Source organism: Lepus europaeus, chromosome 15, assembly GCF_033115175.1.
Source record: "Lepus europaeus isolate LE1 chromosome 15, mLepTim1.pri, whole genome shotgun sequence".
NCBI lineage: Eukaryota > Metazoa > Chordata > Mammalia > Lagomorpha > Leporidae > Lepus > Lepus europaeus.
The window spans coordinates 94,762,103-94,789,100 of NC_084841.1; the positions used below are offsets into that span (position 1 = coordinate 94,762,103).

Consider the following 26,998-nt stretch of genomic DNA (forward strand, 5'->3'; position numbering starts at 1 on the left):
TCAATTGCTGTCGCTATGTGGGTGGCAGGAACCCATGTCCATCACAGCTGCCTCCCGGGGCGTGCAGTAGCAGGAAGCTGGAGTCAGGAGCCAGGAGCCGCACCCAGGTGTCCTGCACGGGTGGCAGGTGCACAAGTACTTCAGCCATCACTGTTGTCCCCCAGAGATCTGGACTGGGAACGGAAGAGCCGGGACCTGGACTCTGCTCTGACGTGGGACAAACAGCGTCTTGGACACTGTGCCAGGTACCCGCCAGGGATTTACACTGGTTGTGGAAAGTATGGAACACCGAGTATGGACCACATGTACTCTCTGAAAATTTTAAAAACCCAAGCAGTACAGACATGTAGAAAGAACAAGAGGTCAAAGCCAAGTTCGCCTCCTGGAAACGCTCTACGCACACGCCAGCCGCCCCACAGATGTGCGCTCACTGCTGTGCAGCTGCAATGCGTTTCTTGTGCTGGGTTTTGTTTTGTTGTTTGTTTTTTTGCTTAACAACAGCTGGGCCATTTTTGATCTTTGGTCACTGCCAACAGAGCTGCACTAAACATCTCCCCCCACCCCCTTAAACATCTCCACCTCCACCCCACCCCAGGGATAATAAACATCCCTGATCTGACAGGCGTGGGCTGCAGCCCACAGAGCAGCACCCTCCTTACCCTGAACTTCCACCCGTGTCCATGTCCCAGCCGGCCAGCCAACAGCTGGGCTCGACCCTGAACTTCCACCCGTGTCCGTGTCCCAGCCGGCCAGCCAACAGCTGGGCTCGACCCTGAACTTCCACCCGTGTCCGTGTCACAGCCGGCCAGCCAACAGCTGGGCTCGACCCTGAACTTCCACCCGTGTCCGTGTCCCAGCCGGCCAGCCAACAGCTGGGCTCGACCCTGAACTTCCACCCGTGTCCGTGTCCCAGCCGGCCAGCCAACAGCTGGGCTCGACCCTGAACTTCCACCCGTGTCCATGTCCCAGCTGGCCAGCCAACAGCTGGGCTCACCAGAGCCTCTCCCAGCCAGGGGTGTCTTCCTGGGTTCCAAAGACCACACAGAGGAGATCCTGCACCCGTGGACGTGGCAGCCACAGTGGCTGCGTCCCGGAGGTCTCGCTCCCACCGGCCACACTCTTGGCCAACAGGCTGGTGCCCTCCCGGGAGTGGCCGGGCTCTGAGGGATCCTCCCATCATTAGTACAAGCTGCTCCCCTCCAGGACTCCGGCCAGGCCAGCCGCCTCTTAGGCCCAGCCCACAACTGGGGCCACAGCTCCCATCCGTCACACTAGCTCCCCTCACGAGTCTAGACCACGGCCGTCCCAGCCCTCGCGGAGTCGCCGTGGGCGCCTTATTTCTGCGGTACCTACACACTTCCCTCTGGATGAGAACAGCCACGCCCCTGCCTCAGCAGGTCTGCAGGGGCCTCGGGAGTGAGGACAGAGGTCACCCGAGGGCGCTATGTGTCCCTCTCATGCCCTTCCTTCTTCCCTCCAAGGGGCTGCACACTGCATGGTGCACACGGGATCCACCAGCACACACGCACACGTGCCACTGCGTGTGGGCACATGGCATCTGCGCCACGCACATGGCATCCGCCGCTGTGCACAGGCGTCCACTCAGACTGGACTGTGAGTGCTGCCCAGCCATAGCATCTGGTCAAAGAGCAGAAGCCACGGGCAGCCCCGGGGCCGGCTTCTCCCTAACGGGGGGTGCAGGAAGGCAGCAGCCAGGGGCTCCGTTCTTTGTCACGGGCAATGGCGGTGACGAGGAGTCCAGGAGAGCTCAGAGGAGTGGGAGAGACCCCCGCCCCGCCACCCCCAAGCCTGCAAACACTCAGGCAACAAACATGGTGCAGCTTAGCCTAGGAAAACACAGCCCAGCTCACCCTGAGCTTCTGCGATTTGGCCTGGTAGAGAATGTCCTGGTAGTGCTGGGCGTGGTCGGGGTCCACGTTTCTGATCTTAGCAGTCGGCAGCAGCAGCGCGTCCAGGGTCTTCAGAGGGTTCCCTCTATCGATGGCCTCATTGATATACCCGACGGCTACGACCACTGCGGGAGGAAGAAGACGGGTCATCAACCTACCCACGCCCTCACTGATGCACCTGCAAGAGGAAGGTGAGAACGTCACCTTACCCACGCCTCACTGATGCCCCCAGTCTACACCCCTGCAGGAGGAAGGTGAGAACGTCACCTTACCCACGCCTCACTGATGCCCCCAGTCTACACCCCTGCAAGAGGAAGGTGAGAACGTCACCTTACCCACGCCTCACTGATGCCCCCAGTCTACACCCCTGCAGGAGGAAGGTGAGAACGTCACCTTACCCACACCTCACTGATGCCCCCAGTCTACACCCCTGCAGGAGGAAGGTGAGAAAGTCACCTTACCCACGCCCTCACTGATGCCCCCAGTCTACACCCCTGCAGGAGGAGGATGGGGACATCACCTCACCCACGCCTCACTGATGCCCCCCAGTCTACACCCCTGCAGGAGGATGGGGACATCACCTTACCCACGCCCTCACTGATGCCCCCAGTCTACACCCCTGCAGGAGGAGGATGGGGACATCACCTCACCCACACCTCACTGATGCCCCCAGTCTACACCCCTGCAGGAGGATGGGGACATCACCTTACCCACGCCCTCACTGATGCCCCCAGTCTACACCCCTGCAGGAGGAAGGTGAGAACGTCACCTTACCCACGCCCTCACTGATGCCCCGCTGTCTACACCCCTGCAGGAGGAGGAAGGTTGGGTCATCACCTCACCCACGCCTCACTGATGCCCCCAGTCTACAGCCCTGCAGGAGGAGGATGGGGACATCACCTTACCCACACCTCACTGATGCCCCCTCATCTACACCCCTGCAGGAGGAAGGTGAGAACGTCACCTTACCCACGCCTCACTGATGCCCCCCAGTCTACACCCCTGCAGGAGGAAGGTTGGGGACATCACCTTACCCACGCCTCACTGATGCCCCCTCATCTACACCCCTGCAGGAGGATGGGGACATCACCTTACCCACACCTCACTGATGCCCCCAGTCTACACCCCTGCAGGAGGAGGATGGGGACATCACCTTACCCACACCTCACTGATGCCCCCAGTCTACACCCCTGCAGGAGGATGGGGACATCACCTTACCCACACCTCACTGATGCCCCCAGTCTACACCCCTGCAGGGGATGGGGACATCACCTTACCCACGCCCTCACTGATGCCCCCCAGTCTACACCCCTGCAGGAGGAAGGTGAGAACGTCACCTTACCCACGCCCTCACTGATGCCCCCCAGTCTACACCCCTGCAGGAGGAGGATGGGGACATCATCTTACCCACACCTCACTGATGCCCCCAGTCTACACCCCTGCAGGAGGAAGGTGAGAACGTCACCTTACCCACGCCCTCACTGATGCCCCCCAGTCTACACCCCTGCAGGAGGAGGATGGGGACATCACCTTACCCACACCTCATTGATGCCCCCTCGTCTACACCCCTGAGGAGGAGGATGGGGACATCACTTTACCCACACCTCACTGATGCCCCCTCGTCTACACCACTGCAGGAGGAAGGTGAGTCATCACCTCACCCACGCCCTCACTGATGCCCCGCTGTCTACACCCCTGCAGGAGGAGGAAGGTTGGGTCATCACCTCACCCACGCTTCACTGATGCCCCCAGTCTACACCCCTGCAGGAGGAGGATGGGGACATCACCTTACCCACACCCTCACTGATGCCCCCCAGTCTACACCCCTGCAGGAGGATGGGGACATCACCTTACCCACACCTCACTGATGCCCCCAGTCTACACCCCTGCAGGAGGAGGAAGGTTGGGTCATCACCTCACCCACGCCTCACTGATGCCCCCAGTCTACACCCCTGCAGGAGGAGGAAGGTTGGGTCATCACCTCACCCACGCCTCACTGATGCCCCCAGTCTACACCCCTGCAGGAGGAGGATGGGGACATCACCTTACCCACACCTCATTGATGCCCCCTCGTCTACACCCCTGAGGAGGAGGATGGGGACATCACTTTACCCACACCTCACTGATGCCCCCTCGTCTACACCACTGCAGGAGGAAGGTGAGTCATCACCTCACCCACGCCCTCACTGATGCCCCGCTGTCTACACCCCTGCAGGAGGAGGAAGGTTGGGTCATCACCTCACCCACGCTTCACTGATGCCCCCAGTCTACACCCCTGCAGGAGGAGGATGGGGACATCACCTTACCCACACCCTCACTGATGCCCCGCTGTCTACACCCCTGCAGGAGGATGGGGACATCACCTCACCCACGCCTCACTGATGCCCCCAGTCTACACCCCTGCAGGAGGAGGAAGGTTGGGTCATCACCTCACCCACGCCTCACTGATGCCCCCAGTCTACACCCCTGCAGGAGGAAGATGGGGACATCACCTTACCCACACCCTCTGTCTACACCCCTGCAGGAGGAGGAAGGTTGGGTCATCACCTTACCCACGCCCTCACTGATGCCCCGCTGTCTACACCCCTGCAGGAGGTGGAAGGTGGGACATCACCTTACCCATGCCCTCACTGATGCCCCCAGTCTACACCCCTGCAGGAGGAGGAAGGTTGGGTCATCACCTCACCCACGCCTCTCTGATGCCCCGCTGTCTACACCCCTGCAGGAGGAGGAAGGTTGGGTCATCACCTCACCCACGCCTCACTGATGCCCCCTAGCCTATACCCCTGCAGGAGGAGGAAGGTTGGGACATCACCTCACCCACACCTCACTGATGTCCCCCAGTCTACACCCCTGCAGGAGGAGGATGGGGACATCACCTCACCCACACCTCACTGATGTCCCCAGTCTACACCCCTGCAGGAGGATGGGGACATCACCTCACCCACGCCCTCACTGATGTCCCCAGTCTACACCCCTGCAGGAGGAGGATGGGGACATCACCTTACCCACGCCTCACTGATGTCCCCCAGTCTACACCCCTGCAGGAGGATGGGGAAATCACCTCACCCACGCCTCACTGATGTCCCCAGTCTACACCCCTGCAGGAGGAGGATGGGGACATCACCTTACCCACACCTCACTGATGTCCCCCAGTCTACACCCCTGCAGGAGGATGGGGAAATCACCTCACCCACGCCTCACTGATGTCCCCAGTCTACACCCCTGCAGGAGGAGGATGGGGACATCACCTCACCCACACCTCACTGATGTCCCCCAGTCTACACCCCTGCAGGAGGAGGATGGGGACATCACCTTACCCACGCCTCACTGATGTCCCCCAGTCTACACCCTGCAGGAGGAGGAAGGTTGGGACATCACCTCACCCACGCCCTCACTGATGCCCCCAGTCTACACCCCTGCAGGAGGTGGAGGGTGGGGTGTTCCGGTCGAGTCTGCTGCCTCCCACACCACTGGCTGCAAGTGCTCTGTCAGGCACAGCAAGGCTGCGGGAGGCGGCACCCTCGCCGACGCCCCCTGCTGTCCTCTCCGCAGGTGGACTGGAAGGAGAACTCAGACCTCAGCTCCCAGTGGATTCCAATCACAAATGTGTCCCAATTACAACAGGAATTAACACCCAAGAAAAGCGTCACAATGGAGGCACAAGACGGACGCCAACAAGCACGAGACGCCACGGCCAAAGGTGAAGACGAGTTGAGCAGACGCAAAGCAGGCAGGCTTCCAGGGGGAGGAGGACCCTGTGCCGTGGGGACCATGCCTCGGCCTGGTCCAGTCAACACAGCACCCACCCAAGTCCTGGACACGCACGCTCAAGGTCCGAGGGAGATGCAGGAGGCCAGGAACGGTCAGTGGCAGGGCAGGGGTCTTGGCCTCGTGGTTACGACGTCCACGACCCACACCGGAGGACCCGGCTGCCACGCCTCCTCTGCTCCCACCCCCAGGCTGCTGCTACTGCAGACGCTGGGCGGCAGCAGGGATGGCTCAAGTGACCGGGTTCTTGCCACCCACGGGGAGACCCGCATGAGGGCCCAGCTGCCAGCTTCGGCCGTGGCACAGCTCAGCCATTGCAGCCATCTGGGGAATCGGCTCACAGATGGGAGCCACCCCTCCACCTGTCTCTCAAATATGCAAATGAACATTATCCATAAAGAACCAAAGAAACCTCGACAAAAGGAAGAAAAGGCGCTTCCCAGCTCAGCCTTCAACGACGCAGAGCGAACTCCACTGCACAGTGAACCCTGAACAAGCACAGAACTTTGTTGTGAGGATGCTGGGGCCTGGAGCAGGCGGGCAGCCCTCACGACGTCCACACACACAGGGAGTTGGGGACCCACCCTCCACTTCTACCATACACAAAAGTGAACTCAGAACAGGCCACAGGCCCTAACGTGAAGCTGGAACCACACACCCTCACAAGAACACCTAGGAGTAAATCCTTGGGAGCTGGGGCCAGCTAAGATGCCCGAAGCACAGGCCACAGAAGACGTGACAGAGATGAACGGGGCTTTCTCCGAACGACACCTGTTGGGCAGCCAGAGTCACCACGACAGAGAGAGAACACAGCCGGGAGAGCGGGAGGAAGTGTGCGAGCGCTGTGTCTGACCAACGGCGGCATGCCAAGGGCACACAGACATTACTGAGCGCTCAGCCGCGAGCCACATGAGCCGCTCTCCACAGACGTGGCGTGGGCGCATGGAGACGACACCACGGCACCACGAGACGCCACTGCACACTCCAGGATGTCCACAAAGACGCTGCTGAGCACACGTGCACCCCGCAGCTGCAGTCACCACTGGAAGTGGCTGGCAGGTGCTCAGGCCACAGCCCAGCGTGACCACAGGACCCAGCGAGTCCACTGCCGGCAGGAACCCACAGAGAACACACTCGCACAGGCGCGCGTCTACAGCACTGGCTGTTACAGCCACAGAGTAGAACAGCCCGAGCTTCCACCCTCTGAGGGTGACTGCGGACAGAAACGTGAGCCCCCAGCCCCCAGCACGGGGCCTGGAGAGCACAGCGCAGCGTGGCAGCCTGCGTGAGAAGAGACACGAGAGGCCCACGCATACAGCCAAAGGGAGGCTTTGCAGTGTGTGCCTGGATCATTGTAAAACCACTCTGCCGTTGCTCCTCTTCCAGGCCAGCTCTCTGCTGTGGCCCGGGAAGGCAGTGGAGGATGGCCCAAGTCCTCGGGCCCTGCACCCGGGTGGGAGACCAGGAGAAGCACCTGGCTCCTGGCTTTGGATCAGCACGATGCGCCGGCCACAGCGGCCATTGGAGGGTGAACCAACGGCAAAGGAAGACCTTTCTCTCTGTCTCTCTCTCTCACTGTCTACTCTGCCTGTCAAAAAAACAAACAAACAAACAAAAAAAACAAAAAAAAAAACCACTCTGCCGGGGCCGGCACTGTGACATAGCAGGTAAAGCCACCACCTGCGGTGCTAGCATCCCATACGGATGCCAGTTTGAGTCCCAGCTGCTCCAATTCCGATCCAGCTCTCTGTTAGGGCCTGGAAAAGCAGTCGAAGATGGCCCAACTGCTTGGGAATCTTGACCCACGTGGGAGACCCGAAGAAGCTCCTGGCTCCTGGCTTTGGATTGGCCCAGCTCTGGCCATTGTGGCCATCTAGGGAGTGAACCAGCGGATGGAAGACCTCTCTCTCCCTTTCTCTACCTCTGTGTAACTCTGCTTTTCAAACTCTTCAAATCAAAAAACAAAAACAGGGGCCGACACCACAGCCCACCTGGTTAATCCTCCGCCTGCGGCGCTGGCATCCCATATGGGCGCCGGTTCTAGCCCTGGTTGCTCCTCTTCCAGTCCAGCTCTCTGCTGTGGCCCGGGAAGGCAGTGGAGGATGGCCCAAGTGCTTGGGCCCTGCACCCCATGGGAAACCAGGAGGAAGCACCTGGCTCCTGGCTTCGGATCGGTGCAACGCCGGCCGTGGCAGCCATTTGGGGAGTGAACCAACAGAAGGAAGACCTTTCTCTATGTCTCTCTCTCTGTCTATAACTCTACCTGTCAAATTAAAAAAAAAAAAAACACTATACCAGGGAACTGCTTAAATATAAGGAAGATGAAATTTAAAAATTCGTTTTGGTTAAAAAATTTGAAACCCATGCAGTTTTTTCCTAACGCCCATGTTCTGAGGACCATGCATAGCCAGGGGCACACCTCTGCGTGCGAGCGGCACACGACCTCACGTAGGCAGCGGTGCTGCCCAGGTGGAGGAGCGGGGAGGGGCAGTACCGAGAGGTTCGTAGATACGCATGGCACTCTCGACGCTGCTCTACTTCAGCCCTCTGCACAGGATGCCAGAGCAGGTGGTGCGCAATCAAGCAGTTCCCTAGAACGTGAACAGACGGGGTCAGGGTCGCGGTCCGCGTTCAGCGCTCTCCTAGAGGCAGCCCCCAGCCGGGCCCAGCGGGCGGTGCTGAGCAACCGACCATGAGCACCCGGCAGTGCAGCCTTGCTTCATTTTAAGTAATTACAGGTAAACAATCAGCGTGGCTGGCAGGTGTAGCAGCCTCCACGTGTATTCTGGAAAACTTTTAAGGTTCAAATACGGATGATGAACTGGACACACTGGGTTAGTAAAACAGCCTTGGGGGCCCTGACTAGGGAAGAAGCGAAGTTTCTGGTCTAATTGATGCCTCACAGGAGGACCTCGGCTGTGAATGGCAGAAGTTGGGCAACGTCGGCAGCCGGGTTCACCCAGCGGCCACTTCCCGCCATCACCTCGCCACCTGTCACCTCGTCACACAGGTGATGAGAACGTGGGTACAACGGGCACACTCACGTGTGGATGAACAGGAACGGGTGGAGAACTAAGCATTGATAAGCAACGGGCTTGGATATCAAATACTCTTCAGGTCAAACTTATCACTCTTCATTTTGCCAGTTACTTTCCATCAACAACGATCACAAGTCAGTTTACAGACGTGACGTGCCATGAGACAGAACGAACACTTCTAATTTTTAAAAAGCATCCGTGTCCTGATCGTCAAGTTGAGGTAGAACATTCGGCTAAATACTCCCTGGAGAGACGACCCTTGCTAGGAATGCAAAGGTCTATCTGTCAGACGGCCGGCCACTTAAGCGCTGGCACGTCCGACGTGCAGGCTGGAGGATTTCCCTGCTCGGGGTGAGCTCTGCTGTGTCCAAGGACCCTCCGGTCGAGGCACCTCACACCCCTGGGGTGTCCGTGAGCGAGCACAGGGTGCCCGGCTGCACACTGCATCAGCCCAGGGTCGGCTGTCCTAAGTCCCGTTCAGCACCCCCAGCCCCCCAGGGTCTGAGGGAGAGAACGTACACACATCCCGGGGCCGACCGCCTGGCAATGAGCATGTGTCAGCTGGCTGGACTGTGCCCCAGCTCAGGGGGCAGTGTGCCTCTAGGAACACCTGCTGCTGAGGCGCTGAGGTCACAGTCAATGACCTCACAGCAGCTCAGAGGCCTGCCGGGTGCCTGCTGGGCACCTGCTGTCATGCTCCTGCCTGCACAGGTAGAGGGACACGGCTGAGCCGCCACTTCTCCAAGTCACTGTGACTGCCACACCCAGGCCCTGGAAGGGTAGCTGTCCCTGGAGCTCAAGGGATGGAGACGTCGGGGGGATGCCTGCCCGGGTGGAGGAGCAGAGGCCACAGGGAGACGCTTCCTCGTCTAGGCTGCCTGGCTGGGACAACGTCCCTGTGTCTGATGGGATAGCAACTTTCCTGGTAGGACGCAGAGCAGCGGCCCCGCCCGAGAAACGCTCCCAGCAGCCCGTCCTGCTCAGGTTCAGGCTCACGCTCAGCATCGCTGCAAGCCACACGCCTGGCCCTCCCCACAGCTCAGACACCGGGTCAGACCTCGTGACGGGGGCCAGACCTGTGTCACGGCCCTGCGCCACCAATGCCACACCTCCTTCCTGTGATGTGCCTGAGCCATCTCCATCACACAGAGACCAGGATGTGTGCTGAGACTGCGCGGAGACGCCATGAAACCTCCCCACCCCACGCACACTGAACCCTGCCCAAACCCCACCCGCGTGTACCGGCCCCACCCGACAGGGGGCGCTTCTCCCCACGAGGCTGCCGCACTCACTGCCGAGCGTGCAGTCTCCGGGCTCCCACTCCTGCACGCTGCGTCTCTGCTGTGAATTCTCTCATGCCGAGACAAGAACTTGGGGTAAACCCCGTGGGGGCTCCTCCCCCGGCTGGCAGGGGTCACGCTCCTCCCGGTCACCAGACTGTGTGACTCCTGCCGCTCTCAGAGCATCCGTGTGACATCTTCACTGACCGTTCATTATTGATTGATTTATGCAGTGCACACAAAGAGATTTCATTCGTTGGTCCACTCACCAAACGCCTGCAACAGCCCTGGCGTGGATGGAGGCTGGGAGCCAGGAACTCCACGTGAGTCTTCCACAGGGGTGGCAGGGACCCAACCACCTGAGGCATCACCAGTGCCTCCCACTGTGTGCGTGAGCAGGAAGCTGGACTCGGGAGCTGGAGCCAGGACTCGAACCCAGGCCTCTTATATGGGAGGCAGGTGTCTTTATCAATAGCTTAACCACTAGGTCGGGTGTCCACCACCCTTGTGTTTTTTTTTAAATTCTTGCTTTTTTTTTTTTTTTTTTTTTACTTTTTGACAGGCAGAGTGGACAGTGAGAGAGAGACAGAGAGAAAGGTCTTCCTTTTGCCATTGGTTCACCCTCCAATGGCCGCTGTGGCTGGCGCGCTGCGGCCGGCGCACCGCACTGTTCCGAAGGCAGGAGCCAGGTGCTTCTCCTGGTTTCCCATGGGGTGCAGGACCCAACCACTTGGGCCATCCTCCACTGCCCTCCCGGGCCATAGCAGAGAGCTGGACTGGAAGAGGGGCAACCGGGACAGAATCTGGCGCCCCAACCGGGACTAGAACCCGGTGTGCCGGCGCCGCAAGGCGGAGGATTAGCCTGTTGAGCCCCACGGCGCCGGCCTAATTCTTGCTTTTTAAGCAACTGTCTGTATCAGATGACACCAAACTCAATACTTCAAGAGCTTTCAACAAAAATCTTTCATTTTGACAAGAGGGACAAGATCAACACCAAACACAGATAGATGAAATACTCTTGTGTGAACTTCCCGAACTCTCGCGCGGAGACCTCAGTGTGCAATGACCCCTGTGGCTACGGCGAATGCCCCGCCTGCCCAAAGGCGCCGGAGAATCGTGGTGGTGGCCGTGACACTGGCCCTGGAGTGCTCACTGTGGCACGGCCGCCTCGACACAGGCCAGAACAGTCAAAGGAATTTTGTCTAAAAACGCCTGCCAAAGACCACTGTCTCCCAGCTACAGGACTGCTGCGTGTTCCTCCCTGGGAGCGCGCTGGCTCCGTGTGGCGGCCAGGGAAAGCAGTGGTCCTGCTCTCTACAGCGCCTGGGGAAGGGCCGCCCTCGGGGTGGGAGCAGCAGAGGCCCCTGTGGACAGACCTCGGGGGCGGGGCCAGATTCCTCGCCCAGCCCTCCCAAGGACAGACACGGGCACTGCCACCCACCACAGGGGTGGGGCCAGAAGACAGCAGGGGGCCAGGTTCTTTGTTCTGCTCTTCTAAGGACAGAAGCCCTGGAAGGAAGCCCCAGCGGCTGCGTGCACTGCCCTCACACCTGAGCCCTCCAAGCTTGCCAGGTGGAGGAGGGGTGGGGGGCAGGACGCCCACGCAGAGCTCCGCCCACTCGCCTTCCTGGGTGATGTTGAACTTCTGCCTCGCTGATGACTGACGTCTGGCGGGAACCCTAGGCTCCCAGGCCAGCCGAGAGTGGAGGAGGGGGCTCGAGCAAGCTGCCTGCTGTAGGCTTCCAGCTGCTTCACTGAGTGGAAGTGCAGGCAGCTTGGGGCACTGGGACAGGACGCGGCCAGAGAGGGATGGGAAGACGCGTCCAGGGAGTGGGGTGGCCGCGCTGCATCGGCGGACACCTGGATCCTGCTTCGCAGTGGGAGCCCACTGAGACGGCGCTCAAAAACCGGAAAACAGCACTAACAGGAAACAGCAGCGAATAAGAAAACTATGCAAGTGGAATGAATCCGCCGGCTCACGGGTCTCGTCTCCAGCGTGACCTCTGTGTCCCCAGTTAGAGGCAGCGTGAGAGACCAAGGCACCAGGACAGAGCTGGGGGAGCTGCCAGGAGAGGTGCCTGCCTGCCTGCCTGCCCACCAGTGAGCTCAGAGCAGAGGGGAGAGAGCCAGGCTGGCGGAAGGGAGGTCACAGAGCAGGGATGGGGTCCACGCGGCTCTGCTCGGAGCCTGGGGCCGGGAGACGGCCTGCTGGTGGCTCTCACCAGGAACAGACAGCAGACGGCAGCATTCAGACACTCACCAAGTGTCCCGACGGCTCCCACCCTCAGTCCACTGTGACAGGCTGGGCAGGTGACAGACAGAAGGCAGAACCAGCACCGGGGCAGCATGTCCACGCCGCAGCCTCCTGGGGCGCTCAAGGCAGACCTTCACGGTCAGTGACCACAAGGCAACAGTCACCCTGAGTGCCGACGCCCTCGCTCCTGGGGCAGGAAAGTGCCCAAAGAAGAGCTCAAAGTACAACCCACGCAGCGGTCGTGTGCAGCACGGGAAGGAAGCCTCAGGACTTCCAACCCCCGTGTGCATCCTGCAGTGCGCCTGAGACCCTGGCACGGCAGCAGGTGCAGAAGCTACGCAGAAGGTCGCCCTGAGGCCGGGGCCCCGAGCAGAGAGCTGCAGCCCCGGCACGCGGACGAAGCTCCCCCAGATGCCAGAGCAGCAGGGCCGCACTCACGAGCTTCCTCTTCTTGGATCTGGACGTTGACCACGTCGATGCAGTTCTGGATTTCATTCCAGCTCAGGCTCTCCTGCCCTTGGGCCGCGGCTTCCAGCTTCACCGACAGCAGCTCGTTCGCGTACCTGCAGGAGGGCAAGTGACGAGGGCGCGCGTCAGGGACGTTCTGCCGAGGTGGGGGCACGGCGGACGAGAGCCCCGAGCCAGCACGGAGCTCACGGGAAGGCTTGCGTTACATCCTGAGACACCTGCTGAATGAGAGCACCTTGGCTTCCCGCCTGGCCTGGGGGAGGCTGGGCTCTGCCTGTCCCCGCACTTCCCTCCCTGCAGCAGCCAGGACACACAGCTCAGCTCCTGCGGCCCTCGGCCCTTCCGCCATCAGGGTCTCTGATGGAGTTTCTTCACCCTCCCAGAAGGCGAGCGTCCAGAGGAGTTCCCCGGCACAGCCCTGAAATAGCTGGGCTGCAGGAGGCTCAGCCTGCTCCCAGGGGATGCCATGCTGGGCCCTGTGGGATCAGACCTTGACCACCTGCGAGGAGCGAGGACAGCCTGGGGCTCCAACCACCTGCCACCTGCCCTCCAGTCCTGTTTCCTGTGTCCCCACTGTGGACACTCACCCCTGACCCCGACCCTCCTCCCTGCACACAGCCCTCTGGAAAACAGCCTTTGGTCAAACCCTAGGCTATTTTTTTTTTTCTTGTCTGGAGAAATTTTAGGGAAAACTCTATCCATCTTGAATACGACTAAAAATCTCTCTCTCTCTTTTTTTTTTTTTTTTGACAGGCAGAGTGGACAGTGAGAGAGAGAGACAGAGAGGAAGGTCTTCCTTTGCCGTTGGTTCACCCTCCAATGGCCGCCGCGGTAGCCGTGCTGCGGCCGGCACACCGGGCTGATCTGAAGCCAGGAGCCAGGTGCTTCTCCTGGTCTCCCATGGGGTGCAGGGCCCAAGCACTTGGGCCATCCTCCACTGCACTCCCTGGCCACAGCAGAGAACTGGCCTGGAAGGGGGGCAATCGGGACAGAATCCGGCGCCCCGACCAGGACTAGAACCCGGTGTGCCGGCGCCACAAGGTGGAGGATTAGCCTAGTGAGCTGCGGAGCCGGCCTAAAAATCTCTCATTTCTTAAAAGCCAACTTTACCGCTTCAGAATGACAAGAACAACTTTAGACAAAGTAGAGAAGCCCAGGTATTCGGCTTGCTGTCCCACCTTTCCCCCAGGGAGCAAGGAGCAGGCCTCTAGGCACACACGGGCCCCTGCGTTCTGGGGCCAGCCACAACCACCCACAGAGGCCGGGGTGGGTGGGGACAGGGCGTCTGAAACACCTGAGACCAGAAGTCACCCAGACGCTGGAATACTTACAGGTTAAGTTCCCTTCATCTAGAAATCTGAACCCAGGAACTTCCTGGGCGTCGTGTGCTCCCCCCCACCCCGTTCACAAAGCTGTGCACTCTGGGGGACGCAGCACTACAGACCAGAGACGGCCTGTGATGCCAGAGTCTGCAACCGCGTCCTGGCTGTGGCCAAGCTGCTCGCAGTCCTGTGTGCCTGCAGGTGTGCTGCCACGCCTCCCGGGGTACAGCGTGGGAGAAAGCCCTGCTCCATGCAGCAGTGGCGCTGGTGGCTCCCCGTCCCGCCTGGTGCAGGCCGGGAGCTGGCCACAGGCACGCCGAGAGTCACAGAGCTCAGAAACCCCGACTGTGCCACTAACGGCCAACGGCCAACACTGATCAGTCACAGCGGGTGTGGAGACGGGCACTGGTCAGCGTCCCTTCCAGAATGACCATTCCACGGGCACGCGCTGGGTCTCATGGGCATTTCACATGCTCATGTCTAGGTGACAGGCAGGGCGAGGGCAGGAAGCTGCAGGCGGAGCACAGGCCCACAGCTGCCCCAGGAGGACAACCGGGGACCGGGATGTGGCGGGAAGGGGAGGCTCCTGAACTGTGCTGTGCACCTACGCGTGACCCCTGCCAGCTGCGGACTTGGCAACTCCGGGGTCAGGGACGAGCAGCGCTCTGGTGGAGAGCTGTGCAGACCTCACCCCCGGGGCTACCGGCGTCCAGCGGGGGTCACCGGCGTCCAGTGGTGCTCGCTGTCTCACCAGCCTCTCCTTCGGCTCCTAATTCTGATGGGTCCACCCTCTCCCTGTGTCTGCTGCGGCGATTCACAATCGCACACTCTGAGCTGCCTCGGGTACATCTCAGGAACCGGGACACAGACACCACATGGCCTCCACCCCCACTGGGTTCAGGAGCCTGGCGTGGCTGCGGGAGCACAGGCTGTGGCACAGCCGTCCCACCGTGGGGTCTGCAGCTTACAGACCACCACTCGGCAGAGAAACTGAAGAACTGACCCGAGGGCTGAGCTGTTGTGTCCTGGAGCAGCCCGAGGGAGGCGCTCTCAGCAGCACCCCTATGGGCAGCAGTTCACGCCACCCTGGGTCCCTGTTGCAGGGCCAGCGTGTTCGGGGGCCTCTGTCCTACAGGGAGGCGTGCGAGAGACACGAGGCGGGCAGGTGGCGCCCCGTGTGGGGAGGCCTGCCGCTGCCAGGCACTGGGGGTGGCTGCCCTCACCGTTGCACGTGCGCCTCGTCCAGGTTGTTGAAGCCTGCGGCGGGGTTCCTCAGTTGGTTCTGCACGGACTCAAGGTCATGGCTCCCCAGGGCCTGGTTCAGCAGAGCCACGGCCGACAACATCTCCACCGCGATCGACAGCTCCTCGTGGGCCAGGTGGTTCTGCGGGACAACACGTGGCGCGTGAGCTCCAGCCACACCTCTCGTGTGGGCAAGGGCGGAGATCTTTAGAGCTGTTCTTTACTGCTTTATTTGAAAGGCAGAGCTTCAAAGAGAGGGAGAGACACAGAGATCTTTCATCGGCTGCTTCCCTCCCCAAATGCCCACAACAGCCATGGCTTGGTCCGCCTGAAGCCAAGAGCCAGGAGCTCCACCTGGGTCCCCGACGTGGGGGCGGGACCCCAGCACTTGGGCATCTTCAACTACTTTTCCAGGTGCATGAGCAGGGAGCTGGATCAGAAGCAGAGCAGAGAACTGAACCGGAGCTCAAATGGGATGCTTGCAACCCAAGCAGCGGCCAAACCCACTGCGCCGCAGCGTCAGCCCAGAAGGTCAAAGATTTTCCAGAGTCAGGCAGAAAGGAGTTCCTGGCCATCAGATTTCGTTGTCCTTAAAGACCAGGTGAGGGCTCCTGGGTCTCATGCAGGGGCTCACTTTGGGGACCATGTTCATCACGGCCAGCAGCTGAGCCTCCCCAACACCCACATTTCCCACGCGACCCCCTCCTGGCTGCACTGGCTGCCATGGGCAGAGCCATCCCCAGGACTCACTCCAAGGACAAGACCAGGTCGTCCCTGCTGACCACGAGGGGCGCGCGTGAAGCAAGGGCAAAGGACAGGACAGAATGGCGTCCAAAAGTCACTGCCCCAGAGACACAGATCAGGCTCCCGGAGCCGAGGACACGGACCTAACTGCCACAGCTTGCACTTGCATTCTTCCAAGTCGACAACGAGCCGTGTTCTGAGGACGCCTGAGGCAGGCCTGAGGCAAGGCCAGTCAGACCCCCAGGTGTACAGAAGCCGGAAGCTGAGACAGGGCTGACACGGGAGGCAGCAGGACCCCTCCCCCGGGCCCCCGCCTCGGCTTCCCCAGCTGACAGCTCCTGGGCCCAGCTTCCGCCCCACCGCAGGTGCACGGGGGAGAATTCCTACAGCCAGTGGACAAACGTGCTTGCACTTAGGGGTCACGCTTGCACTTAGGGGTCACGCGATTCAGGGCATCAGACGCTCGCACCGAAGCGCTTCCATACGGATTTCTGGCTCTCACGGAAACTGCCCTCAGGGACAAAGCACAGATTCTCCTTCTCAAACTAAGGGATGAGGGCTCGAGGGCTCCTCCCAGGGAGCACGCGAGCGAATCCCATCCACGTCTCAGGGAAGCTACACAATCCCAGGTCAAAGCAAACGCAGTCCTCAGCCTGCCCTCTGCCTGCTCCGGGGAACCGTCCCCCCCGTCTCACAGAAGCCCACGGCACAGGGCCAGGGAAGCTGAGAAGGTGACACAGCGGGGACAAGGACAGGCGGCGTGGGCCCGCAGCTGCGGGGGAGGGGCAGAGTCTGCACGGGAGACCTGGGGGCACCTGAGGAAGGGAGACTGCTTTCCCCAGTTACAAAGCAGCGTTTCCTACTGCACTGACCTGCACAGTCTGGACAAAGAGCAAGGGAGGAGCCCAACCAGCTGGCCCTCAGGGCACCCTTCCCTTGACTGTGAGTGCTTGCCTGGGCACAAGTGCTTTGAAAGACTTTTTATTGCTTAGAAGTCAGAAGGGGAGGGGGAGGGAGAGGAGAGAAGCTGAAGGGAAGAGAGAGAAAGGGAGAGAGGAGAGGAGAGAGGGAGAATGAGAGGGGGAGGGAGAGGGAGAGAGAGGAGAGGGAGAGAGAGGAGAGGGGGAGAGGGAGAGTGGGAGAGGGAGAGTGAGAGGGAGAGGGAGGGGAGAGGGGGAGGGAGGGAGAGGGAGGGAGAGGGAGGGGGAGTGGAGGAGGAGGAGAGGTAGAGGAGGAGAGGCAGACAGGGAAAGAGGGAGAGGGAGACAGGGGCAGAAGAAGGAGAGGGGATAAAGGGGTGGGGGGGGAAGTAGAGGGAGTGTGTACTGCCCTGTGTGTCCTGAGTGTGAACATGTGTGTGCTGTAAGCTGTGTGTTCTGAGTGTGAACATGTGTGTGTGCTATGAGAATTGCTCTGAGTGTGAACATCCCTGTGTCTGCTTTGTGAGCTGCATGTCCTGAGAGTGAACATGTGTGCTGTGAGCTGTGTGTCCTGAGTGTGAACATGTGTGTGTGCTGTGAGCTGTGTGTCCTGAGTGTGAACATGTGTGTGTGCTATGAGAATTGCTCTGAGTGTGAACATCCCTGTGTCTGCTCTGTGAGCTGCATGTCCTGAGAGTGAACATGTGTGTTGTGAGCTCTATGTGTCCTGACAGAACATGTGTGTGCTGTGAGCTGCATGTTCTGAGTGTGAACATGTATGTGTGCTATGAGCTGTGTGTCCTGAGTGTGAACATGTGTGTGTGCTGTGAGCTGTGTGTCCTGAGTGTGAACATGTGTGTGTGCTGTGAGCTGTGTGTCCTGAGTGTGAACATGTGTGTGTGCTATGAGAATTGCTCTGAGTGTGACCATCCCTGTGTCTGCTCTGTGAGCTGCATGTCCTGAGAGTGAACATGTGTGTTGTGAGCTCTATGTGTCCTGACAGAACATGTGTGTGCTGTGAGCTGCATGTTCTGAGTGTGAACATGTGTGTGTGTGCTGTGAGCTGTGTCCTGAGTGTGAACATGTGTGTGTGCTATAAGCTGTGTGTCCTGAGTGTGAACATGTGTGTGAGCTGTGAGCTGTGTGTCCTCACAGAGGACATGTGTGTGCTGTGAGCTGTGTCCTGAGTGTGAACATGTGTGTGTGCTATGAGAATTGCTCTGAGTGTGAACATCCCTGTGTCTGCTCTGTGAGCTGCGTGTCCTGAGAGTGAACATGTGTGTTGTGAGCTCTATGTGTCCTGAGTGTGAACATGTGTGTGTGTGCTGTGAGCTGCGTGTCCTGAGTGTGAACATGTGTGTGTGCTATGAGAATTGCTCTGAGTGTGAACACCCCTGTGTCTGCTCTGTGAGCTGTGTGTTCTGAGTGTGAACATGTGTGTGCTGTAAGCTGCGTGTTCTGAGTGTGAACATGTGTGTGTGCTATGAGAATTGCTCTGAGTGTGACCATCCCTGTGTCTGCTCTGTGAGCTGCATGTCCTGAGAGTGAACATGTGTGTTGTGAGCTCTGTGTCCTGAGTGTGAATATGTGTGTGTGCTGTGAGCTGCGTGTTCTGAGACTGAACATGTGTGTGTGCTGTGAGCTGTGTGTCCTGAGACTGAACATGTATGTGTGCTGTGAGCTGTGTCCTGAGTGTGAACATGTGTCTGTGCTGTGAGCAGTGTGTCCTGAGTGTGAACATGTGTGTGTGCTATGAGAATTGCTCTGAGTGTGAACATCCCTGTGTCTGCTCTGTGAGCTGTGTGTTCTTGCTCTATGATCTGTCTCCTCTTGTCCACTGTCTGGCTCCGACTTTTAACGCCCAACGGTCATCCTTTGTGTTTCCTTAGAACTGTAATTTTTATTTTTGACATTCAACATCTTACACTGTAAATTAAGTCTGACAGATGGTATGTGTAGTGAGTAACTATTTGCGAGATAATGGCTACAGCTTGAGAGAATTTCATTTATTAAATAATTCTTTCCCCACCTTTCTGGATCACTAGCCTTCTCCCATTCTTGGTTCCACAGCCAGCACTATTCTACAAAACCCACAGCTATGAGCTAATGCTATTGGTTGCAGACTTCTAGAAATGTAGGTTTACATTTTATTTTTTTAAATGTCAAAACATCACATATTTTAAAAAAAAATACTTCAGGGGCTGGCATTGTGGCACAGCAGGTACAGCCACCACCTATAAAGCTGCCATCCCATATGGGCACTGGTTCAAGTCCCAGCTGCTCCACTTCTGATCCAGCTCCCTGCTACTGTGCCTGGAAAAGCAGCAGATGGCCCAAGTGCTTGGGTCCCTGCACCCACTGGGAGACCCGGATGAAGCTCCTGACATTGGCCTGGTCCAGCCCTGGCCACTGTGGCCATCCAAGGAGTGAACCAGCAGATGGAAGACCTCTCTCTCTCTCCTTCTCTCTCCCTGTAACTCTTTCAAATAAATTAATAAACACATTCATTAAAATTTTTTCAAATACCTCAGTATTTAAAAGATTATCCAAAACTCTTCAAAGTCACATAGAGACTAGGAACAACCCCAGTCCCGTCTCCTGATGCTGTTCTCCACGTCTCTGTGTAGACGGCAGCGGGGGTGCAGGATGGGTGGACCAGGGAGGCTGGGAGCAGCCCCAGTCCAAGACTCTACAAGGCCACTTCCTGTCTTAAATGCCTCCATACTGCTGGGACATGACCTGACACCTCCACAGCCAGGGTCACCTGACTTACCCTGGGCTCTGCTCCTGGGGTGACCCTCTGACACTCGGGGTCACCTGACTGCTCCTGGGGTGACCCTCTGACACCCGGGGTCACCTGACTTACTCTGGGCTCTGCTCCTGGGGTGACCCTCTGACACCCGGGGTCACCTGACTTACCCTGGGCTCTGCTCCTGGGGTGACCCTCTGACACCCAGGGTCACCTGACTTATTCTGGGCTCTGCTCCTGGGGTGACCCTCTGACACCCGGAGTCACCTGATTTACCCTGGGCTCTGCTCCTGGGGTGACCCTCTGACACCCAGGGTCACCTGACTTATTCTGGGCTCTGCTCCTGGGGTGACCCTCTGACACCCGGAGTCACCTGATTTACCCTGGGCTCTGCTCCTGGGGTGACCCTCTGACACCTAGGGTTACCTGACTTACCCTGGGCTCTGCTCCTGGGGGTGATTCCTCTGACACCCGGGGTCACCTGACTGCTCCTGGGGTGACCTTCTGACACCTGGGGTCACCTGACTTACTCTGGGCTCTGCTCCTGGGGGTGATTCCTCTGACACCCGGGGTCACCTGACTTACTCTGGGCTCTGCTCCTGGGGTGACCCTCTGACACCCGGGGTCACCTGACTTACCCTGGGCTCTGCTCCTGGGGTGACCCTCTGACACCCGGAGTCACCTGACTTACCCTGGGCTCTGCTCCTGGGGGTGATTCCTCTGACACCCGGGGTCACCTGACTGCTCCTGGGGTGACCCTCTGACACCCGGGGTCACCTGACTGCTCCTGGGGTGACCTTCTGACACCTGGGGTCACCTGACTTACTCTGGGCTCTGCTCCTGGGGGTGATTCCTCTGACACCCGGGGTCACCTGACTTACTCTGGGCTCTGCTCCTGGGGTGACCCTCTGACACCCGGGGTCACCTGACTACTCCTAGGGTGACCCTCTGACACCCGGGGTCACCTGACTTACCCTGGGCTCTGCTGCTGGGGGTGACCCTCTGACACCCGGGGTCACCTGACTTACCCTGGGCTCTGCTCCTGGGGTGACCCTCTGACACCCGGGGTCACCTGACTTACCCTGGGCTCTGCTCCTGGGGTGACCCTCTGACACCTGGGGTCACCTGACTTACTCTGGGCTCTGCTCCTGGGGGTGACCCTCTGACACCCGGAGTCACCTGATTTACCCTGGGCTCTGCTCCTGGGGTGACCCTCTGACACCCAGGGTTACCTGACTTACCCTGGGCTCTGCTCCTGGGGGTGATTCCTCTGACACCCAGGGTCACCTGACTGCTCCTGGGGGGACCCTCTGACACCTGGGATCACCTGACTTACCCTGGGCTCTGCTCCTGGGGGTGACCCTCTGACACCGGGGTCACCTGACTTACCCTGGGCTCTGCTCCTGGGGGTGACCCTCTGACACCCGGGGTCACCTGACTTACCCTGGGCTCTGCTCCTGGGGGTGATTCCTCTGACACCCGGGGTCACCTGACTGCTCCTGGGGTGACCCTCTGACACCCGGGGTCACCTGACTTACCCTGGGCTCTGCTCCTGGGGGGACCCTCTGACACCGGGGTCACCTGACTTACCGTGTCACTCTGTTTCTGTAGGGTGAAGAGCTCGCTTTGATACAGAGCAGCAGCAAAGGAGTAAACAGTGGGCAGCTGGGCCTCCGGTCTCATGAGGGCGAGCAGCGTGACCTCGGGGTCTCCCTCCCGAATGGCAGCGTTGATGCGGTCCACCGCGGCCAGCCCTGCGGGGGTTCACAACCCGTCACGATGTCGGCTCTTCCAACCGCTGCCCAACCCGACGCGCCTCCTCCCCGGGGACCACAGGACCTCTGCAAAGCAGGGACGCCAGCTCGGAGACCCCAGCCGTTTCCGCCGGGCAGCTGTCTGCACGAGGACCCAGCACTGAGGGAGCACGCTCCAAGCCCGTCTCTGTGCAGGGCGGCTTCCCCACAAAGCCCACCTCTCAGGACCAGCCCTGGCCACACCTCTTCCCTGCAGACTGCACACAGCCCAGCCCTGGGGACGGATCCTGCAGTCGCTCACAGCTGGGTCTGGCCCGCACGGCGCTGTGAACCTCGCACACACCAGCAGCCTTGCCTCCTGACCCGTCCAGGAGCCGGCACCACCCACAGTGAACCCATGGCTCGCTCCAGGACACCCTGCTGCGCTGTCCCCAAGCTGGGGGCTCTCTACCAGGCGAGCATCCACGTACGGAGACCTGACATTCTGGGACCAAGCTGAGGCACCTGGAACCAGCACGTTCTGCATTCCCAGGGCACACACACGGCATTTCTGACCCAGCGGGACAGCGAGTGACGAGTGCTGCCACCAGGCCAGAGCAAGCAGGTGGAGCCCCACAAAGGGTACACGTGGGGCTGGTGGCCCTACAAAGGGTGCACATGGGGTGGTGCTGGGGCACGGCAGGTTAATCCACCACTTGGGATGTCTACACCCCATATTGCACACCTGGCATTGAGTCCCACCTCTGCTGCCGACCCAGCTCCCCGCTAATGCACCTGGGAAGTCAGCATGGGACCACTGCTAGCCGCGTAGGAGACCCCGATGGCGCTCCTGGCTCCTGACTTTGACCCCGATGGCGCTCCTGGCTCCTGACTTTGACCCCGATGGCGCTCCTGGCTCCTGACTTTGACCCCGATGGAGCTCCTGGCTCCTGACTTTGACCCCGATGGAGCTCCTGGCTCCTGACTTTGACCCCGATGGAGCTCCTGGCTCCTGACTTTGGCCTGGCCCAGCTCTGGCTATTGTGGTCATTTGGGGAGTGAGCCAGTGGACGGACGATCTCTCTGATTCTCTGTAACTCTGCTTTTCACAAGTCTGTAACAGGTAAAACAGCCCCTGGCCTGTGGCAGTAGCGCAAACCCTGGATTCCTACAGCGCTCTGTGCTGGGCTGCTTGTCGGCCACCATGGTCCTCGTCCTTTGTGACAAGATGACGAGGGACCTACATGTACTCACGAGGGGTGTCCTTCAGCCAGGACTCAGAGACGTCGCTACAAAACAGGAGACACTTAGGGCGGCGGAACCCTTCAAGCCTGAAAACACTAGGGGACCCTGGGGGCCCAAGCACTCCTTCCCAAACTTAGCAGTAACATCACATAGGAAGGTCAGGGCTGGCCGCGGGCCTGTCGTCCTGCTCCGGATGCCCAAGGCCTAGCAGCTGCTGCCCACAGGACTCTCGGGAGCACCCTGCGTTCCCTCTGGTTCCTGCACTGCATGGACTGGATGATGGGATGCAAATGACATCCAGGAAAAAACACCCCTGAGACCCCTACAGAAAGCACGCCTTGCAGCAAAGAGGTGAGCTGCCCGTGCGCACGCTGCACCTAACAGGATCTGCAGCCCTGCTCTCAGCAAAACGCGCTGTGCGATGGGCGGAACGTGGGGGACCTGACACTTCACAACTACACGTCGGAGCTGAAGCCCCCGACGACAGGTCCACCTGCACTGCCAGCATGGGGGGGCCCCGACGACAGGTCCACCTGCACTGCCAGCGCGGGGGGGCCCCCGACGACAATAGGTCCACCTGCACTGCCAGCGCGGGGGAGCCCCGACGATAGGTCCACCTGCACTGCCAGCGCGGGGGAGCCCCCAACGACAGGTCCACCTGCACTGCCAGCACGGGGGAGCCCCGACGACAACAGGTCCACCTGCACTGCCAGCGCGGGGGAGCCCCGATGACAGGTCCACCTGCACTGCCAGCGCGGGGGAGCCCCCGACGACAGGTCCACCTGCACTGCCAGCGCGGGGGAGCCCCAACGATGACAGGTCCACCTGCACTGCCAGCGCGGGGGAGCCCCCGACGACAGGTCCACCTGCACTGCCAGCGCGGGGAAGCCCCCGACGACAACAGGTCCACCTGCACTGCCAGCGCGGGGGAGCCCCGATGATGACAGGTCCACCTGCACTGCCAGTGCAGGGGAGCCCCGACGACAACAGGTCCACCTGCACTGCCAGCGCGGGGGAGCCCCCGACGACAGGTCCACCTGCACTGCCAGTGCAGGGGAGCCCCGACGACAACAGGTCCACCTGCACTGCCAGCGCGGGGGAGCCCCCGACGACAGGTCCACCTGCACTGCCAGCGCGGGGGAGCCCCCGATGACAGGTCCACCTGCACTGCCAGTGCAGGGGAGCCCCGACGACAACAGGTCCACCTGCACTGCCAGCGCGGGGGAGCCCCCGACGACAACAGGTTCACCTGCACTGCCAGTGCGGGGGAGCCCCCGACGACAGGTCCACCTGCACTGCCAGCGCGGGGGAGCCCCCGACGACAGGTCCACCTGCACTGCCAGCGCGGGGGAGCCGCCGACTACAGGTCCACCTGCACTGCCAGCGCGGGGGAGCCCCCGACGACAGGTCCACCTGCACTGCCAGCGCGGGGGAGCCCCCGACGACAACAGGTTCACCTGCACTGCCAGTGCGGGGGAGCCCCCGACGACAGGTCCACCTGCACTGCCAGCGCGGGGGAGCCCCCGACGACAGGTCCACCTGCACTGCCAGCGCGGGGGAGCCGCCGACTACAGGTCCACCTGCACTGCCAGCGCGGGGGAGCCCCCGACGACAGGTCCACCTGCACTGCCAGCGCGGGGGAGCCCCCGATGACAGGTCCACCTGCACTGCCAGTGCAGGGGAGCCCCGACGACAACAGGTCCACCTGCACTGCCAGCGCGGGGGAGCCCCCGACGACAACAGGTTCACCTGCACTGCCAGTGCGGGGGAGCCCCCGACGACAGGTCCACCTGCACTGCCAGCGCGGGGGAGCCCCCGACGACAGGTCCACCTGCACTGCCAGCGCGGGGGAGCCGCCGACTACAGGTCCACCTGCACTGCCAGCGCGGGGGAGCCCCCGACGACAGGTCCACCTGCACTGCCAGCACGGGGGAGCCCCCGACGACAGGTCCACCTGCACTGCCAGCGCGGGGGAGCCCCGACGACAGGTCCACCTGCACTGCCAGCATGGGGGAGTCTCCGACGACAGGTCCACCTGCACTGCCAGTGCGGGGGCGCCCCGACGACAACAGGTCCACCTGCACTGCCAGCGCAGGGGAGCCCCGACGACAACAGGTCCACCTGCACTGCCAGCACGGGGGAGCCCCCGACGACGACAGGTCCACCTGCACTGCCAGTGCGGGGGAGCCCCCGACGACAGGTCCACCTGCACTGCCAGTGCAGGGGAGCCCCCGATGACAGGTCCACCTGCACTGCCAGCATGGGGAGCCCCCGATGACAACAGGTCCACCTGCACTGCCAGCGCGGGGGAGCCCCCGACGACAGGTCCACCTGCACTGCCAGTGCAGGGGAGCCCCCGACGACAGGTCCACCTGCACTGCCAGCGCTGGGGAGCCCCCGACGACAGGTCCACCTGCACTGCCAGTGCGGGGGAGCCCCCGACGACAGGTCCACCTGCACTGCCAGCATGGGGGAGTCTCCGACGACAGGTCCACCTGCACTGCCAGCACGGGGGAGCCCCCGACGACAGGTCCACCTGCACTGCCAGCACGGGGGAGCCCCCGACGACAACAGGTCCACCTGCACTGCCAGCATGGGGAGCCCCCGACGACAACAGGTCCACCTGCACTGCCAGCACGGGGGAGCCCCCGACGACAACAGGTCCACCTGCACTGCCAGCACGGGGGAGCCCCGATGATGACAGGTCCACCTGCACTGCCAGCACGGGGGAGCCCCCGACGACAGGTCCACCTGCACTGCCAGCACGGGGGAGCCCCGACGACAACAGGTCCACCTGCACTGCCAGCACGGGGGAGCCCCGACGACAGGTCCACCTGCACTGCCAGCACGGGGGAGCCCTGGCACGTGTACCCAAGAACCTGCTGGCCGGGGAAAATCTCATCGGTCACTGCTCTGCCAGATTTTCACGCGTTCAACTGTCTCACTTTCATGACGTGAGTAAAATACGCTCTCCAGGGTTTTTTCACGACCACCCTTCAGTTCAGCTGGAGCCCACGTTTCAGATGGGGAGAGATGGAAGGCGTGAGGCACAGTTAGAGCCAGCACACACGGCAACACACTGCACCACCTCCAGCCACTTCTGTCGTTAGTGCAATCCTTGCAACACCTGCTACTTAGAAATGGGGGATGGGGGTGGGGGGTGTAGCCACAATGGCACCCCCTTGTATCAGGAAACCGTGACGATGAACAAGGAATTCAAGAAGCCCCCCCCCCCCAACGTAAAAAAGAGGACTTGTTCCAGTGGCCAGCAACATCTCAAAAAACAGCGGCAAAGGCTGTGGCGCTGCTGCCCCCCGAGCTTCTGCAGCCCAGGTGTTTCCGGTGAGACACACGCGCTCCTGGGACCCATTTCTGCCCGGCACGAGGACATCCTCGGCCCTGACACACAGCAGAAGGAACTGAGGATTTAGCAAGAAGAAAACACATGAGCGTGCACCTCTCAGCAGTCCCCACAAGCTCTCTGCAGTGCGGTGGGGCAGCAGGCACAGCCCCCCCAACGCCGCACAGCAACCTGCTCTGGGCTTCTGAACACGAGGGGGACCCCCCCCCCAGCAATGTGGAGCGCATGTCTGAGGAACACCCGCCGGTGTGCATCCCTGGGTGGCGCTGAGAGCAACCAGGGACACGCAGACTCGTCGGAAGGGGAACCAGGTCTAGGGGCAGGCTGCCTGGTGGACACGCCAAGCTCACCCAGGGCAGAGGGGTCACCTGCTTTCACCAAGTGCATACAACAGTCTCCACAGGTTCTGAGTACACACGGGGTATGTACACTGATCAGGGTGAGAGGGAAAGCTCAAACAGAAATTCCGACTGCCTTTCTGAGGTTCTAGGAGAAATAAGATTTCATGGAAGATTGTGGAGATTAACAGAAGCATGGATGTATCTAACTTCCCACTTGCTTTTAATAACCCCAATATCCACAGTGACAACAGAACAGCATCACATATCAGGGCCTAGAGCTCCAATATTCACTACCACAACAGGGCTCCACCACATATCAGGGCCTGGAACCCAATATCACAGTGAGAACAGAGCTCCACTGCATACCAGGGCCTGGAGCCCCAGTATTTACTACCACAGCAGAGCTCCATCATGTATCAGGGCCTGGGACCCCAATATCACAGTGACAACAGAGCTCCACTGCATACCAGGGCCTGGAGCCCCAGTATTCACCACCACAGCAGAGCTCCATCATGTATCAGGGCCTGGGACCCCAATATCACAGTGACAACAGAGCTCCACTGCATACCAGGACCTGGAGCCCCAGTATTTACTACCACAGCAGAGCTCCATCATGTATC

At 60.5% G+C, this 26,998-nt stretch overlaps 1 protein-coding gene across 1 annotated transcript in view; it reads right to left on the reverse strand.

Moving 5' to 3' along the window:
• Positions 1–26,998, reverse strand: part of IQGAP2 (IQ motif containing GTPase activating protein 2) — a 214,306-nt gene that overhangs the window by 93,553 nt on the left and 93,755 nt on the right. The window contains exons 10-13 of the mRNA XM_062212560.1: positions 21,289–21,452; positions 15,267–15,427; positions 12,692–12,816; positions 1,872–2,035 (exon numbers count right to left, since the gene is read on the reverse strand). Coding sequence (XP_062068544.1) covers positions 1,872–2,035; positions 12,692–12,816; positions 15,267–15,427; positions 21,289–21,452 — 614 coding nt within the window. The remainder of the gene's footprint in view (positions 1–1,871; positions 2,036–12,691; positions 12,817–15,266; positions 15,428–21,288; positions 21,453–26,998) is intronic.